This window comes from Maniola jurtina, chromosome 3 (genome assembly GCF_905333055.1).
Source record: "Maniola jurtina chromosome 3, ilManJurt1.1, whole genome shotgun sequence".
In the NCBI taxonomy this organism is placed as follows: Eukaryota; Metazoa; Arthropoda; class Insecta; order Lepidoptera; family Nymphalidae; genus Maniola; species Maniola jurtina.
Window position 1 is genome coordinate 12378139 of NC_060031.1, and position 17886 is coordinate 12396024.

Consider the following 17886-nt stretch of genomic DNA (forward strand, 5'->3'; position numbering starts at 1 on the left):
TAACATGTCAGTCACTTGTCAAGCAGTGGTCAAGCAATCGTGGTCCGGATTCGTGGTCTGTGATCGTGGTGAACACTGTACCGTCAAAAAATCTCTCACTTGTCAAAAACTTAAGTGAAAACTGAATAGAATTTACGTATGTTTTATAAAATTAAAAGTACTTTGTTGTAGTTTCAATATTATTAAAAACGGTTTGTGTCGACCTAAGACACGTAATTAAGAAGATCTATGTAGGTGATGTCATACACTGAGTTAGAACATGGCTATCAGGGGTTACGACAAGCTACTCAACCGCAGTTTTATGTTGGCGAAGACGGAAACCTTGTTCCTATAAGGTCTCCCGTAAGTAAACATAGAAGCTATAAATTAACTGAACACGTAAAGATTAAGATAGCAATATTAGTTCAACTCCTGCTACAACAATATAACTTTTTATTGATCGTAAGTATAAAAACACAAAACACGATAATTCGCTATGAAAACAAGAATATGAACTAATATTCCTTGTGTGGCCCGTTCAATGTTAGCACAATCAAAACAGTATATTCTTATGTATATTTAAAGAGCTAAACCAATTCCTTAGATTTATAAAGTAGGTATAGTGATAATGTGTAAAATGCAAACATATGCACAATATAAAGGCTGCTAACCGTTTGTTTACTATCACAGAATGAGGATATTTTTAGCTGCTATAATTATAATGACAATGACAAGTGAGGTAACATGTTAATTTATTTTGTCAGAATGTTAGTTTTATCATGTCTGCCTATCTCTGCTAGCTGACTGGTAGTAGTTATCAGGGTTGTATGTAATTTTGATAGTATTGTGATTATGTGTGATGGAGTGGCAATGGCTCAAAGATTGGTGGCGTTTGAAAAGATGGAGGAATAAAAAAAAGAAAGAGCAGAATGATGATGAGTTTTGCTACTGTGATGAGTGCTTACCCGATGTAAGATCTAGTTGAGTTTCTAAATATTGATGACAAAAATTAATACTTTGAATTTTCTTAGTTCAATTTTGGATAAACGTTATTGACCTTGGCTGCTGCTATTCAAATAGGATTATGACATCACTAGACAATACAGACATTGTTGCTAATTGGGGTGTAACTAAATATCTTAAACTTAATAGGCAGGTTTTGAATCTTTTCCTCCACGAAAAATGGTAGAAGAATATAGGACCTGTCCATATAGTTTACATTATGTGTATAATTAAATTAACACCAGTGCTGTGGTTTTAGAAAATGATCCCATTGATATTTTATTTTTTATGGTTTATACTTTAATGTCACACTTAATGTCTAAAATCTAGTATTTCCTTGGTGATTAATCTTGGTGTGCTTATTTTATTCTCAACTCATCCTAAAGAATAGATCTGATTCATTGTTTTATATTTCTGTCATATCAAAAAAAAAAAAGCAAAAATAACAAAGATTTTTTAACTACTCTTTTAATATGTAATTTTGTGTGGCACAGCCTTCAGATGATAAAAATCTGTCCAAATTAAAGTGATGTATCTTATATTTACAGTTTAAGTTTAATACAGCTATGATTCAAGTTGGTTTTACATCAAATGTTTTAATTTAATAAAATATTTAATTATACTTTTACATAAAATTAACATGCCACTACCCTTGATATAATATATTTTAATAGTAGATGTTTTATTTGAAAATGAAATGAATATGTTCGTATACCTAAAACCTTTAATCTGAGCTCAACATGTTTGTCATAATTTCTTATTTCTTGATAGTTTTTTTCAGTCTTATTTGCCAAATTATTTTTGTCATGAGCTATGACTTTATTAAGTCTATACAGATAAAACAATAAGATGAATCCAACAACACCTCATTTGAACTCTCTTTCACTTAGTTAAATGATGGAGAGAGGGGTGGAATGAGAGGAACCCTCATAGGATTGTCTGTCTGTCTGTCTGTCATGTCTGTCAAGAAAACCTATAGGGTACTTCCCATTGACCTGGAATTAGGAAAGTTTTGGAAATAGGAAAAAATTGTTTTACCGAAATAATTATTTTTGAATTTTTGAAAGGGATATGGCAGTCCATACATGAATTTTAATTAAGCAGTGTGCAGATATTTTTTGGTAGTAGGATTTTTTGAGTTTGTTTGGTAGTAGGAAAGGACCTCTTTGTGATCGGTAATAGAATTGAAATTTTAATTAAAAGTTTGTAGTTTTTCGGTTTAGTGGATGGGTTATAAAAATTAGAATTTTAGATAGATAGACACACTTTGGCATTTATAATATTAGTATGGATTTATGCAATCTGGTTAAAAGAAATAACTTATATTTTTAAACTTTCTTCCTAGGGCGAGTTGGATCTGTGTGAGTCCCTGGACCCGCAGTGCGATGGCGGTGGCAAGAAGGTGGTGGTCGGCGTATGCGCCATGGCCAAGAAGTCGCAGTCGAAGCCCATGAAGGAAATCCTCACCCGCCTTGATGAATTTGAGTTTATCAAGATGCTCGTCTTCCCCGAGGAGGTTATCCTGAAGGTTTCTGCTCACCATCTAACCTTGTATAGTGGAACAAAATTAAAGAAATAAAAATACCTAAAGCAGATTGCTCGTCTGGAGGCAAACGCACATTACCAACTTTTAAATTTTTTAATTAAAATTCTATTCATATACATCTTAGCTGCACCAAATGCACTTTTCTGATTTACTTATTGCTTTGCGTTCGCGTGGGGAATTGCCTAGTATTTCAAACACAAGGAATTAATATTACGAAGGATTTAAATCTAAGATGTGCTGTATTATAATTTATAATTCAAATAGGTACTAACCTAAATTAAATATCAAGTATATGAAAGATTATGGCACCTGAGCCTTTCCATAGGTTCTGTGTAAAACTAGGTTCTGTTTATTATAGAACCAAAATGTATGATAAAAGTAAAACACTGCTTTTCAGCCTCTTGACTGCACTTTTCTGCGCCGTACATGCAATACCAAAAAATGACACTATAATTTGAATCTTGTGAATGTCCTCTATTTTGCAAAACATTTTGTTTCACTAGCACTTATCTCAGAAAGTTTTCTTATTAACACATTCATAACCTGTGATTCATGAGCAACTTTTCATTGTGTGCTTTGTTATCAACAAACAAGTGGAAAATGATATGTTACTGCAGTTTTTTTTAACGGTGTCAAAAATATAAATGAACGCCTAGAAATCAAGTTTTCTGGGCTCTGTGTTACGAGCATTGGCATAAGGAACCCAGACAGGTTCGAAACTAGGCAGGCATACTCTGACAAAAACGTCATTTAAACTGTTATACATTTATCTTTATGATGAATATCACTCACGATGGTATCAAAAATCTATATACATATAATAAAATTGTAGAAAAGTGGTGTCTGTACAATGGAAATATATAAAAAAAAAGTAGCAGGGGTTGTTATTATGTCGATGCCGAATCCGAAATTGTAATTAATTTTTTTTTTTGTCTGTTTGTCTGTGTGTTTGTGCACGCTAATATCAGAAACGGCTTATTCGATTTAGATACGGTTTTCACTAATATATTGTAGTAAGCTTCACTTAACATTTAGTGTTTATTTCATGTCAATCGGTTCATAAATAAAAAAGTTATGTCAATTTAAAGAATCACGGCGAACATTTTTAACGTACATGCTGCACGAAAAGTCACTATTCCACGCGAACGAAGTCGCGGGCACAGCTAGTATTAATTATACCTACTACTTAAACTGATATATTACCTAGTGCATAAAATAATAATAGTAATCATCATCATTTAAACCCATCACTAGACTACTGTGCACAGGTCTCCTCTAAGAATGAAAAGAGTTTTTAGGCTAAGAGTCTCAAAACTTTTTTAAAATACAATATTCAACCAGAAAAAAGACACCCAGAAAGAAAATAAACCAGCAGAAACATATTGTTGTTTCCACCCTGCCACACATGAGAAGCAAAGCATTGTTATTTTGCATGTTTTCATTCTATACCAGTAAATTGCGCTTTGTAATCTATAAAGGCTGTGCATTGTGGATTGTCTGGTTGTGTCACAGAATTCTAAATAACGAAATGGAAATGGTACCTATCTGTTGTCTGTTAATAGCGGAATTGATTTTCTGAACTGGCTGGATTGTCGCCGATTTTTAGCTCTCACATACAGTTTTCCCAGTTGTAATGGTCCTTGTTACTATTATGTAGGTAAAAAAATAAAATATTAAGTACTTATATTTTGTATAGTTTGTGTATAATATCGTTCTTACCAAAAAAGTATTTATTCATTTACATGAAAAATTATGCCTACAATATATTTTCGCATCCATAGCAGCATAAATTAAACTGTGACATAAAGTCATATACAAATAAGTTTCTTTTTACAATAACCCAGACTGATGCTTCATTGGTCATTTACTCGGCCAAAAGCTTGAGCTCCTTTACCATTTCAATACCTATTCTGAATTCAGTGGGTTGTGTTAATGATATTGGTTCGGGAAATTTTCAATACATATGTGTGGTTTGCAGAAGCCAGTTGAGGAGTGGCCGATATGTGATTGTTTGATCTCATTCCATTCGAAAGGCTTCCCCCTTGATAAGGCGATCCAGTACGAGAAACTGAGGAAGCCCTACGTGATCAACAATCTTCACATGCAGTATGACATTCAGGTACATTTTTTTACTTAGAATTGACGTTTTAAGACAAGTGACAACCTGCAGGTCAAGATTAGCAAAAGCCGCAAGTATTTTTTCCGGAGATACAATTCCCGCTACTCGCATTTCAGTACCTATTATACCTACAATTACTAAAAATGCATCTTTTTATTACTGGTGAAAAGGTATGATTCAAAGCCGGCCACACACTGAACCGACCACAGCTGAGGTATCAGCGTTTTACTCCTGCAGTCAGGTGACAATTCTAGCGTTGCCTCTTTTTTTTCCACACTCTTACCAAAATGTATTTAATTACTGTCAAAATCTAGCTAGCTAAATAGCTTCTTTGTTACTATTGGCAAAATTACAAAAAAATAAGCAAAAGTACCTACTTTACCGAAACCAATTGTAGTATTAATTGGAATGATCACTTTAATACACGCATACTGAGAAAATGCATGAATGTTTTGTAGGATCGCAGAAGAGTGTACGCGATATTAGAAAATGAAGGAATCGAAATACCGAGGTATGCAGTCTTGGATAGAGATTCACCGGACCCTAAGCGTAAGTTTTCCCGATGATTTTAACAATTTTGATCTTAAAAATAGTTTTTGATCTTAAAAAGAAGCTAAAAACAGGTCAATTAAAAATTAAGGTGTCTTTGAAAATTTTACTTTTTGGAAGTACTTGAAGATTTGAATTGTATTTATACATAAATTTTTCATTAGATCACGAACTAGTCGAATCGGAAGATCACGTAGAGGTGAATGGAGTAGTATTCAACAAACCATTTGTAGAGAAGCCAGTATCGGCAGAAGATCATAACATTTACATTTACTACCCGACATCAGCTGGTGGAGGGAGTCAGCGGCTTTTTAGAAAAGTACGTATGGAAAAAATATTCAATAACATGATTCACTGACCATCCTCCTGACTGATGATGATGATGATTTGATGATTGATGATGACGATTTATCATGTGCACTATTTTATTAACCCCCGACCCAAAAAGAGGGTGTTATAAGCTTGACGTGTGTATCTGTGTATCTGTGTATCTGTCTGTGGCACCGTAGCGCCTAAACTAATGAACCGATTTTAATTTAGTTTTTTTGTTTGAAAGGTGGCTTGATCGAGAGTGTTCTTAGCTATAATCCAAGAAACTCGGTTCAGCCGTTTGAAAGTTATCAGCTCTTTTCTAGTTACTGTAACCTTCACTTGTCGGGGGTGTTATAAATTTTTAATTTACACTTGTTTTAAACATAATATTGTGATTTCTAGATTGGAAGTAGAAGTAGTATTTATTCTCCGGAATCCAGGGTTAGGAAAACTGGATCATTTATTTACGAAGATTTCATGCCGACAGATGGTAAGTGATTGTATAACGCGATTTGGATTTTTTCTAATAGATATGTTTTCGATCCTTCTAAAAACATATACCTACTTAACAGAGTTGCTGTTGGATGGTGATTTGTTAAAGGAACAAGTTGCCAAGCTTTAACAAATTAGTTTATGCTTTAGGAACTAATCCTTCCTTTTTCCTGTTCAGTTCTTAAATGTTCATACGACTCCATATCATATTTTAGACAAAATACAAGACAGTTGAAGGTTGGTTCTACAATTTGCATGTGTGATGTAGAAAGGGATTATTTTAAAGAGCCCCTGTCTAAGTAATAACTGACTTCTAAAAAGTAGGAGGATCTCAATTCAGCGCGTTACTAAGCCAGAAGTGGCGGCATGGGTTTTTGTACTCAAGAATAAAAAAATAAAATTTCACCCCTAGCATGTATTAGGTAGTTTACATAATTTCAGGTACAGATGTAAAGGTTTACACAGTCGGGCCGGACTACGCACACGCTGAGGCGAGAAAGAGTCCAGCGTTGGACGGCAAAGTGGAAAGGGACTCTGAAGGGAAGGAGATTCGATACCCGGTTATATTGTCTAATCAAGAGAAATTGATATCAAGAAAAGTCTGTCTTGCTTTTAAACAGACTGTTTGCGGGTTTGATTTGTTGAGGTTAGTATTTAGAAGTGATTTTTAGAGGAAAATTGAGGAGGATGTAGCAATGTTTTTGTTTCAAACAACACCTATCTCAAAAAAAAGTAAAAAAAGAAACAATGCCAAGAGTTTGAATTATGTAATAAAAGGTAATAAGTAATAAATAATTTAACTTGCAGTCTTCTACATCCCTGTACCAATTATGTAGCACACAACTATGAGACTAGATCATGCAAACTTGATTTTGTGAGGATATCAATTACTTTGACAGCCATACTTACGATTAGTTCAAGCTTCAAGCATATGTAAATTGGACGATATACTTGATGGTGTATCAATAACTTAAAATTTACATTTCAGAGCGAATGGCAAGTCTTTTGTGTGCGACGTGAACGGATTTTCGTTCGTCAAAAACTCCAACAAATACTATGACGACTGCGCCAAGATACTCGGGAATATGATACTAAGGGAACTGGCTCCGACTTTGCACATTCCCTGGTCGGTGCCCTTTCAGTTAGACGACCCGCCCATTGTGCCCACGACCTTCGGCAAAATGATGGAACTGAGGTGTGTGGTGGCGGTTATAAGGCACGGGGATAGGACGCCGAAGCAGAAGATGAAAGTGGAAGTTCGACATCCAAGGTAATTTTTATTGAAACTTTTATGTTTTTTAATTTTCATTCTAGTAAAGTTAAGACTGAAAATGGTGGTCTGTCTTGTATCGACTTCTTTAACAGACTTACGGGATTTGGTATCCAACTTTTACCGGCAATTGAAGTTTTTGGTAATTGAAGCTTTTGGTAATTGATTTTGAATTCTTAACATATTTTTCTGGCTAGAAATCAATCAAAAATCTTTAAGTTAAACTATCAATCTAGAAAGTTTAACATACTTTAAACTACATACAGGTTTATTGTGCAGCTGATAATTAAAATTTAAACACAAAAAAATAAAGGATATTAAGTGTATTAACTGAAAAATGGCGATGTTAAAGTACTACCCGTATCGCACAAATAAGATCGTGATAGTGTGATAATAAAGCGATAACATACTTTCGTCTCGAGTGCTTGATTGTAATCTCCATAATAACATCCTAACTTCACTGATAGGAATGTGGATAAAAAATATAAAAGTGATGTTATTGAATTCATAAAGTTATAATATGATGCTCTTGCGATATATAGTTTGAAGAAAAAAATTTAAAAAAGAATACAGTCAAAGTTTTTTAATAATGCGGATTTGAAGTTTGAATGATTATCCCACGTTTAGAGGGCATCCGTTTGTGGTAGATTTAAAAACTCCGTTATGCTATTCAAACATTTTTGCAGTCTTGACCTCAATTCAAAAATTCAACGTGCTAAATCTGTCGACACTGCTAACATTACCCAAATGATTAGTATCTATCCATTTTCACATCTCAATCAATCTAATATGCATTTTCACATCTCAATCAATCTAATATGCATTTTCACATCTCAATCAATCTAATATGCATTTTCACATCTCAATCAATCTAATATGCATTTTCAGCATGGCGACCTAGAAAAGTCGGGGATGTGAGATTATGTTATAGTTATTGAAAAAACGTGTAGAACATGAACACAAATACATTGTATTCCCTTTATGAAATACTTTATTTTATTTATTACTAGGGGATGCCCGCGGCTTCGCCCGCGTGGATTTGGTTTTTTTTAAAACCCGTAGGAACTCTTTGATTTTCCGGGATAAAAAGTAGCCTATGTCTTTCCCCAGGATGTATCCCAAGTCTGTACCAAATTTCATTAAAATCGGCTCAGCGGTTGGGCCGTGAAAACGTAGCAGACGGACAGACAGACAGACACACTTTCGCATTTATAATATTAGTATGGATAGTATGGATGGATGAACTTTTCCATACAATGCAGTATCCGAACATTCCAATAATCCAGTATCCTCTGGCTTTTAATAGTGCCGGATTAGTGAGATCCTACTGCAATTACAGGTTCTTTGAAATATTCGAGAAATACGAGGGCTTCAAGCGCGGTCATGTGAAGCTAAAGAAACCGAAACAACTACAAGAGATCCTGGACATAGCGCGCGCGTTGTTAGCGGACATACACACGCGCCACGCCGACCCCGAGATTGAGGAGAAGCAGGGGAAGCTGGAACAGCTCAAGAGCGTGTTGGAAATGTAAGTTGTGGTTATATGCGTACTCCAAGCCAATTCCTTGTTTATTATTGTGCCAAGAGGCGGAAAAATTCGAAAGAAATAAAATGTTTATTCTACTTCACTTTTGACGTTCATATAGCAAATAAATAAACATTTTACTCTCGAGTTCTCGAGTTCAGTAAAAAACATTCGCTTACTTTTTAAAGCAAAAAGTATTCATCAGATGTATTTTCTTTCAAAAACCGAGATTGCTTAAATGTATTTATTACACGCTAGTAATAGCTAAATATATTTAAAATTGGTGCTCAATTTTAAAAACAAAACATGTTCATTAGGTAGGTATCTTCCTTTCAAAAACAGAATTATTTATGGTGTTACATAAGTAATTTCGGTTTTTAAAAGAAAGGTTCCTCATGAATGTTTTGCTTTTTAAAATTGACTTATCCTGCTGAATTTGAGAATTGAATCTGTATTTGTACCATTTTAGATCTTGGTAGTTGATATAGAGAACACACATAAAGGTGGGTGCACATTGCAGGTACGGGCACTTCTCGGGCATCAACCGCAAAGTGCAGATGAAGTACCAGCCGCGCGGCCGTCCGCGCGGCTCCAGCTCCGACGACGGTAACGCGCCCGCCACGCACGGTCCGCTCTCATCTTACCTACCCTACCGCCTATCACTAGCTTACACCGCTGCTATGCACTATGACTCAGTACATCTAGTTGTCTAAGCCTGAGATGTACTACTCGGTCAAGCTAAGTTTGCACCTCACGTCGATGACGTCACACTGACGTTTAGGTACGACAAGACGACCGCGGGGAGGGGAGCGGGTGAGAGGCGCTGCATTCCAGCGAGGTGCAAACTTAACGCGACCGAGTTACATAGAGCGCATTTTGACTTTGCTCAGACTTAAGACACTGTTAAAACGAGACAGCGTTATACCGCTGGCATAAATCTGTCTCGTTTTAACTGAAACTTAAGTCTAAGCAAAACCAAAGTGCGCTCTATAGATTTCAACCGCAAAAATAAATAAAGCGCGAGCAAACCGAAGACAAAACACAGCGGTGCTCTCGAGTATTACAGAAACGAAAACGAGCGCTTCCATCCGCGAGCGTACGGTCTAAATAACAAATTATTATACGAGTACATAATACTTATTGTGTGCTTTTTTCGTGAAAATTTTCCAAATGTACATTTAAAATTTAATTGTTTCATTTACAGTCTACTGTAAATTATAACATAAATTTTTTAAAGTTAATTTTCAATTATTATTACTATCATCGAAGTCGACATTTTACTGCGTATACACCGGTCTGGTTACACAGACTCATTACACAGTTTGAAGTCCTTTATATTAATTGTTTGTAACACATTTGCATGGATTCTAAGATTATATATGGGTGTAACAATCATATTTTATATTCGAATATTGTTGTGAAAGAATATTCATCTACATAGTCATATTGCATAGTAGGTAAATATAAGTATTTCGTTTTATTATAAAGCCTAGCTTAATGGCATATTCCTTTAATAACTTTTTAATTATTTATTTAAAAAACAAACATTCAAGAGCTTACTTTATAGTGAATCACCATTAATAAAATGGAAAACTAGTAATATGGCGCCCACATACCAAGTTTTCATGATAGCTTGATTGAAATAGTAGTTAGTCTAATGGATAGATATTTATCATGCCATCCCCACGGGTCCATACGATCAAAGTCCTCATGCAAATGGAAGAATTTTATTTGATAGTCTGCATTAATTTCATAATAGGGCGCATTTTGACAAGCGTCTTCGTTATAATTTATTTTATTATCAAAATGTTTAAAATTCCCACAGCCACCACCTAAACATTTGTTCATAAATGCTTCGTTTTTACAATTTTTAGGATTTGAACGGATTGCACGAATACCTACTATAGGTACAATTCCTAGTTTTATTATATTGTTGGGTAATACTTATTATTTTTTCCAATCAATTGCACAGACAGTCATTGTTTGACGATATTTTTGATAGCGAGAGCGAAAATAATGTGCCTGTCAGTCACAGGTTTTTCTATCAAGTTAATTTATTATTATTTTATTTAAGTTAATTTACCCTAAGTTTTAAGTTAGTTTTCCTTAGCTGACTTAATGATAAACAAATGAAGCCTCGGAGAAAGCGTAAACTTCGCGCTTAGACATTTTGGAGATAGATTTTTCACTGAAATCACGATTTCAATGATTGTTCACGATAACAATATTTTTTATTAAAAAATAAAAAAAAAATCGTCTTCTTACGCGTTTCAGCGGGAACTTATTTGTTTAAATTTTGGTCGTGGTCTAGACGACAACGGAAGGCGGGGCGACAATACGCCCCGTATGAGGGGAAGGATGACAGCGCGGCACCAAATAAATGAATGCGTATTGTATCTCCGCCCCGCTCACCACTGTTGTTGAGGCTGTGGCTTTAAAGTCAGTTAAGAGAAGGTTATTCGTAGCACGCTTGAAACAAACGTAGCTCTCATTTGAAAATAATAGTCAAACCCAATGAAATTTTGAAGAAACAAATATCTGTGTTAGTGGTTAGTGGTTTGCTAGATCTCCTAAAAATGTGTAGTTTCAAAGTGACATGGCCTCAAAGATTTAATAAATCTTTGGGTCCTGTGTATCTTTGAAACTACACATTACTGAAATTTGGCAAACCATAGACACAGTTACTTGTTTCTAGAACCTGTTAACAAAATTTCATTGAATTTGATTGGTTGATATTCAGATGAGAATCCAACTAAGTATAGTTGTATGAAGAGCATTGGAGAGCGTGCTAGGGAAACTTCTCTTAAGGAAAAATAGATTGTATGCAATATGAATAGGTTGCGACGGCGAGCCTTCTCTAGTGTTGATACTGAAGTGGGGCGGCGAGCTGACGCCCGCGGGCCGCATACAGGCCGAGGAGCTGGGCCGCATGTTCCGCTGCATGTACCCCGGGGGCCAGGGCCGCCATATACCAGGTCAGACGATATTGTAATCCTACTTAATATTATAAACGCGAAAGTTTGTATGTATGGATGGATGTTTGTTACTCTTTCACGCAAAAACTACTGGACAGATTTGGCTGTGGAATGAAGATAGATTGTACCCTGGATTAACACATAAGCTACTTTTTATCCCGGAAAATCGAGTTCCCACGGAACTTCTAAAAACCTATATCCACGGGAATGAAGTCGCGGGTATCAGCTAGTTGCTTATGACTATGAATGAAGAACTTGTTTTTAATTTGTTAATTCACCACACGAACTAAACGATAACGATAACTAAGTTGTATCGCAAATATCTTTAAATTTTAACAGTGAAAAACTAAGTTGTATCGCAAATATCTTTAATAGAGTCTTAATTAGGTATTATACCTATTAATAATAATTACTTTCTTATTATACTCGCCGATATTTAAGTCATATCATCAGTATCTATCGTCGAGTTTCGGTATATCAGTGACAATGTTGCGCAGGTGAAGGTGGCACCCAAGGCTTAGGTCTCCTGCGATTACACTCGACCTTCCGACACGATCTCAAGATATACGCCTCAGACGAAGGCCGAGTGCAAATGACGGCAGCTGCCTTCGCTAAAGGGCTTTTGGCCTTGGAGGGTGAACTGACGCCCATACTGGTGCAAATGGTCAAATCCGCCAATACCAATGGATTGCTGGATAACGATTGTGATTCTTCTAAAATGCAGAATATGTAAGTCATAATAAGATATTAATTCTAAGTAGTATTTATTAGAAAACTTATTCTTTTCTGAATTTATTTATTGAGGATGTGTGGTAGAATACTTATTTTCCAATTGGACCTCTGGTCAACTAAACCCTGCAAGGGTTGTCTGTAAGAGATTGCACTAACAATAAGACCGCCTTTGCACCCTTCTGTATCTTGTATTGTCCTCCTGTATGTGTATGTGCAATAAAGATTCCTAAATAAATAAATAGAGAGTAGATTTGATCATAAATTCACAGAATTTTGGGACTCTGGATGTTGCAGCATCAGCTTATATACATATTTTAAACTTGATTACATTATAGCCCCTATTTCTTATATTTACTCATATAATATATTCATTTTAATAAGGATTAAAGCAACAAAATGGTTGATCAACCAGCTTATACGGTCTATTTGTCAGGTACAATAGGGTACTTATCACAAAATACAGTACAGACGCATTCGCCTGTAATTAATTTTATGCTGCAAACGAAATTTACTTTGCTGTCTTTTTTATTCATCGTTAATGGTGACCGCCATGGGGCGTTTGCTAAAATCAATATGTAATAACCTCAGGGCAAAGGCACGTCTTCACGAGGCGATGCAAGTCGACCGCGAGTTCAGCGCTGAGGATCGCGCACGGATCAATCCTTGCGCGTCGCTCAGCATAGCAGCAGCTCTGGACTTCGTGAAGAATCCCGCGCAGACGTGCGCGCACGTGCACGGGCTCATCAAGCACCTCGTGCGTATCGTGCTCGCGAAGAAGGACGACCCCAAGACTAAAGGTGAGAAGATTTTACTTGCAAACAATATCTGCAAAAAAAAACACTGTATCCTGCAACATAATTTTACTCGCGTTCTGCCAGATCACGATACACTTACACATAATGTGTTTGCGCCTTTATTTTTAGCTTGTTTCTAAATTGTCATAGGAATAACTACTTATATGAGTAGGTATGTGGTGCAGAGAGTGGGAAGAAACACATTTCATTTAAACACCATTTCCTGACATTTTAGTTCTGTTGCAATTTAGTTAAAAAACCGAGCTACGAGAGTTCCAAACGCGCGCAGGTCTGCGATTCTAACCATTTAAAAGACAAAATTCAAGAATTCCAACTGCAGAGACTTAAAACTCATAGAATTTTATTTCAACAGATACAATTTTATACCACGGCGAGACATGGGAACTAATGGGCCGGCGCTGGGGAAAGATCGAAAAGGACTTTTGCACGAAGAACAAAACGTACGACATATCGAAAATCCCTGACATATACGACTGTATCAAGTACGACCTGCAGCACAACCAGCACACGCTGCAGTTCGACTTGGCCGAGGAGCTGTATATCTACGCCAAGTACTTGGCTGATATTGTCATACCCCAGGTGAAAAGGTTTTTTGATTATTTTTAGAAAACTTACCGAATTAAGGTCAGAAACTTTCACTGCAATTTATTGAATACTTATTGGGAATGCGCTATATCTGAACGCTATTGAAACGATGAAAAGGTGAAAAGGTTTTTTGATTATTTTTAGAAAACTTACCGAATTAAGGTCAGAAACTTTCACTGCAATTTATTGAATACTTATTGGGAATGCGCCATATCTGAACGCTATTGAAACGATGAAGAGAAAGTTGCGAGCGATATTATTCAAGGTTGGCCTTTCAGGTTTTCCGTGTGACCGGCAGGAAGTAGGTATTGCATCTCTACATATATGACGTTTTTCATGGTCTCAACGACAGAGACAACGCTCTACGAAACCGTTATCTCTTTCTAAGGTTCGATGTGAAAATGTTTTCTGCAATTTTCTCATTATAACTATTCACTAGATGAATATTAGCAATCCTAGCGGATCTAATATAATCTTTCGATTGTAAGACAAAATGGTACCTTACCTAGCCTAATACTATGATTAAGGTGTACAAATCTCAAGAACTTACGCTTGAAATCTTTCAGCTCATGTTACTGGATTTAATCCATTAATAGATATCCTAATAAACTTTTGTTTTTTTTTACAGGAATATGGATTAACAATGCAAGAAAAACTGACGATAGGTCAAGGGATATGTACTCCGCTGCTCAAGAAAATACGCGCAGATTTACAGAGGAATATTGAAGAGTCAGAAGAGAATGTTAACAGGCTCAATCCAAGGTAAAGTAACTTAGTGTAATCTGAGAAATTCTTTTCAGTAATATCCCATACCAAGGTAGCAAAAGTTTTTAGCTCTTGTTTGTTCTGAGTGTGCTTTAAACAAAACTTGATTTCCTTACAGCTGCAAGGGAGCGTAGATCTAAGTATTTTGCTATTAATTTCTATTCTAAGGAGTGATCTAGGTTTCTTTTTCCCTTTTGTCACACGGAACCCTAAATTCAAGGATTTTCTATAAACACTATCAAAATCAGTAGTAGTGTCAGTAACAAAATGTTCAACAAACGTTGGTGTCCACACTCAATAAACTTTAGACGCAGTCCGTTTGTAAAAATCTAAGGGTGGCAATACTAAATTATTATTCACAGTATCATATTGTTTGAGTGTAGGTAGCTTTGGTACCTATACTCACAATTTAACTAGTTATGTTCATAGAAACAGATTGCGCTTAAAGTGAATTTCGATTGATAGGAGTGCGGATCCTGATGTTCATTGGTACATGTTAACTATCCTATTGTAAATGCCGCATCCAGTGGAACATTTATAGCGCTAGTCAAAATGTATTTATGTTGCAGTCAAGTAACATTTGGTGCTTGAAAAATCGGCCTTTAAATACATATAAATAGGAGCTTGAGTGTTGTGTTTGATTATCGGATATCCCTGTCAGGTACAGCCACGGCGTGTCGAGTCCGGGCCGGCACGTGCGCACCCGCCTCTACTTCACCAGCGAGAGCCACGTGCACTCCCTGCTCACTGTGCTGCGCTTCGGCGGACTACTCGATGTATGTATTGTCTATCACATACTAGCTTACAAGTACAGAAGGCTCACTCCGCAAAACGTTTAAATAAATAGCGACTTTTCTCACGAGGCAATAAAGTTCAATTCAGCTCGTACAGCATTGCTAAGTTTTTGCTAGTGTTGTAATAATTATAATACATCCTGTATATTTCGGGTCATTCGGGATGCACCCCTTCTACGCTCCCGCGCCCATTCTACGTTCTCGCGTAAGTCTTAGTTTAGAGATAAAAGTTTACGCAATAGAAAGAGGTGTTTATTAAATTTTGGGCTGAAGCACTGTGCGATCTGAACTACTATTTCTATGTTTAGATGTTTGGAGTTGACTTATTTATGTTCCTTTTGGAAAATATATTAAAAAAAAAATAGAATGACGAAAACATTAAATAAATCAGATTTCAAAAGTTGTCTTTTTTGTGTAGATCTTGAACGACGAACAATGGCGGCGTGCGATGGAGTACGTGTCGATGGTGTCAGAGCTCAACTACATGTCTCAGATCGTCGTCATGCTCTACGAGGATCCCACGAAAGACCCCTGCTCTGAGGAAAGGTAACTTTCATTCCTTAACTAGCGAACCACCCTGACTTCGCACCGGTAGTAATTATGCAGCGCACGCCACGGAAACTCTCAGAGATACGTTTTCGTCATCATACCGGCAGCTTACTTTTTCAAAATGTTCACAAACTAAGCCTATAACCTTAGATAATCCCTCTTTAATAATTTTCCTAATATATAAAACACAAAAAGTTTCTACTTATGTCCGTTATAGACTTTGTAACCATCCAACCGATGTGCACCAAATCAGTTTAATTAGAAAGACAATAATGCGAAGATGACTTAAGACTTAAAAAAACAAAATTTTTAGGCATAATAATTGTATTTGCTGTTGAAAAAAAATTGGCCCAAATTGTATTCCTTATTACTTATCCAACTTAACACAGCTCAAAATGTACGCTAACAATAACCTTACTGCAATAAATAGAACGCTTACTACAGTAAATAAAGTAAGTTTAACTGATGAATTGACGATTTGAAAGTTTTTGGATGGGAAATCTGTCAGGTTTAAAATAAACAGGCGTTTAACGTTTTTGTGGTAAGGCACTAAACATCTAATGAACATATCGTAGGTTCCACGTGGAGCTGCACTTCAGTCCCGGCGTCAATTGTTGCGTGCAGAAGAACTTACCACCCGGCCCCGGCTTCCGACCGCACAGCCGAAACCATTCCACCACCAACAACTCGGTAAGTACATCATTCACTCTGCTCCGCCCACATATCAGATAACGGCGTTCATTCTGATATCTTTCTCTGAACTAAAAGCTAAATTACTATATAAGTTAAGTAGAATATTTTTTAAGATTCGAGGGTAAGTTATGATGATTGTAAATAATAAAGCGACATAGTCACTTAGTGACTAAGCTTTTCAATAAAGAGTAAAAAAAAAAAAAACTAAATTTACGGTAGCCATACACGATCAAGTTTGCATGACATCATGCATACTTGGAGCCATACACCGCACATTTAGGTATACATATATTATACTACTGATACTACTGAATAAGATTATGTATGTAATGTAATTCCCTCCTAAAAAGTCTCTCCTTTCACCAAAGATTACCTGGTGGAGATTGCTCTAAGCAATAAAGCCGCCTTTGCATACAATTGTTTTTAGTTTATAGTTTCTTGTTTTTTCTTGGTTTTTTTTTTCTTGTTTTGTGGGCAATCAAGTCTTCTATCTATCTATCTTGATGGTAAACTTGATCGTGTATGGCTAGCATTAGAGTATCTGCATCTTTTTCTTTTCAATATTGCTAAAAAAGAAACACTAATTAGTCAATTTATTTCTTTGGAATTTGTTGAACACTTCACACGCTTGCTTACAGCAGAGCCCTTCTGACGAAGTGAAATGTATCGAGGAGGAAGGCGAAGACGACCAGATGGCCAGCCAGGAGACTTTGCAACCCGTGAGTTATACAGTTATACAAACCTAGAATCAATCATCATCAAAGCGCTACAGCCCTAGGAACCGCAAGACGTGTAGGCTCACAGTACGAGGTCATCCTGCCGGTTCCGCAAGTTTTGATATGTATTTAAAAATTTAGAATTTAGAAATTTCCTTGAAGTGTAGGTAAAAACACTATCATAAAAATTATAAAATTCAGACTACTTGTTTACGATCACTGAAAGATGTCCATATTCACTATCTGCACGTATTTTCGTAACTCCATTGTGGTGATAACTTTGATCAATTACCATTTCAGGACACTTTGGATGAACTAGACAACACATTTTCGCCGAGAAAAATAATCAGTTCCAAATTGAGACCGTCAGATCCTATACCTATTTGGTAAGTTATTTGATAACTAGATGATGCCCGCGACTTCCTCTGCGTGGATTTAGGTGTTTTGAAAATCCCATACTCTTTGATT

The 17886-nt window shown here is 36.1% G+C and overlaps 1 protein-coding gene across 4 annotated transcripts in view; it reads left to right on the plus strand.

Annotated features, from left to right (window-relative positions):
* Positions 1 to 52: 52 nt before the first annotated feature.
* LOC123880933 (inositol hexakisphosphate and diphosphoinositol-pentakisphosphate kinase) overlaps positions 53 to 17886 on the plus strand; it is a 28877-nt gene continuing 11043 nt past the window's right edge. Inside the window, exons 1-20 of one of the 4 annotated variants that reach the window (XM_045929355.1) lie at positions 53 to 342; positions 2327 to 2509; positions 4506 to 4646; positions 5105 to 5195; positions 5360 to 5514; positions 5910 to 5997; positions 6441 to 6645; positions 6988 to 7269; positions 8609 to 8797; positions 9315 to 9421; positions 11632 to 11769; positions 12267 to 12498; positions 13090 to 13298; positions 13669 to 13895; positions 14530 to 14663; positions 15328 to 15442; positions 15879 to 16006; positions 16585 to 16699; positions 17341 to 17421; positions 17719 to 17804. In XM_045929355.1, the coding sequence (XP_045785311.1) occupies positions 238 to 342; positions 2327 to 2509; positions 4506 to 4646; positions 5105 to 5195; positions 5360 to 5514; positions 5910 to 5997; positions 6441 to 6645; positions 6988 to 7269; positions 8609 to 8797; positions 9315 to 9421; positions 11632 to 11769; positions 12267 to 12498; positions 13090 to 13298; positions 13669 to 13895; positions 14530 to 14663; positions 15328 to 15442; positions 15879 to 16006; positions 16585 to 16699; positions 17341 to 17421; positions 17719 to 17804 (3011 nt within the window). In that variant the 5' untranslated portion in view covers positions 53 to 237. Of the gene's footprint in view, positions 343 to 683; positions 950 to 2326; positions 2510 to 4505; positions 4647 to 5104; positions 5196 to 5359; positions 5515 to 5909; positions 5998 to 6440; positions 6646 to 6987; positions 7270 to 8608; positions 8798 to 9314; positions 9422 to 11631; positions 11770 to 12266; positions 12499 to 13089; positions 13299 to 13668; positions 13896 to 14529; positions 14664 to 15327; positions 15443 to 15878; positions 16007 to 16584; positions 16700 to 17340; positions 17422 to 17718; positions 17805 to 17886 lie in introns of those variants that run through there. The other 3 variants (XM_045929353.1, XM_045929354.1, XM_045929357.1) reach the window with 3 other exon arrangements.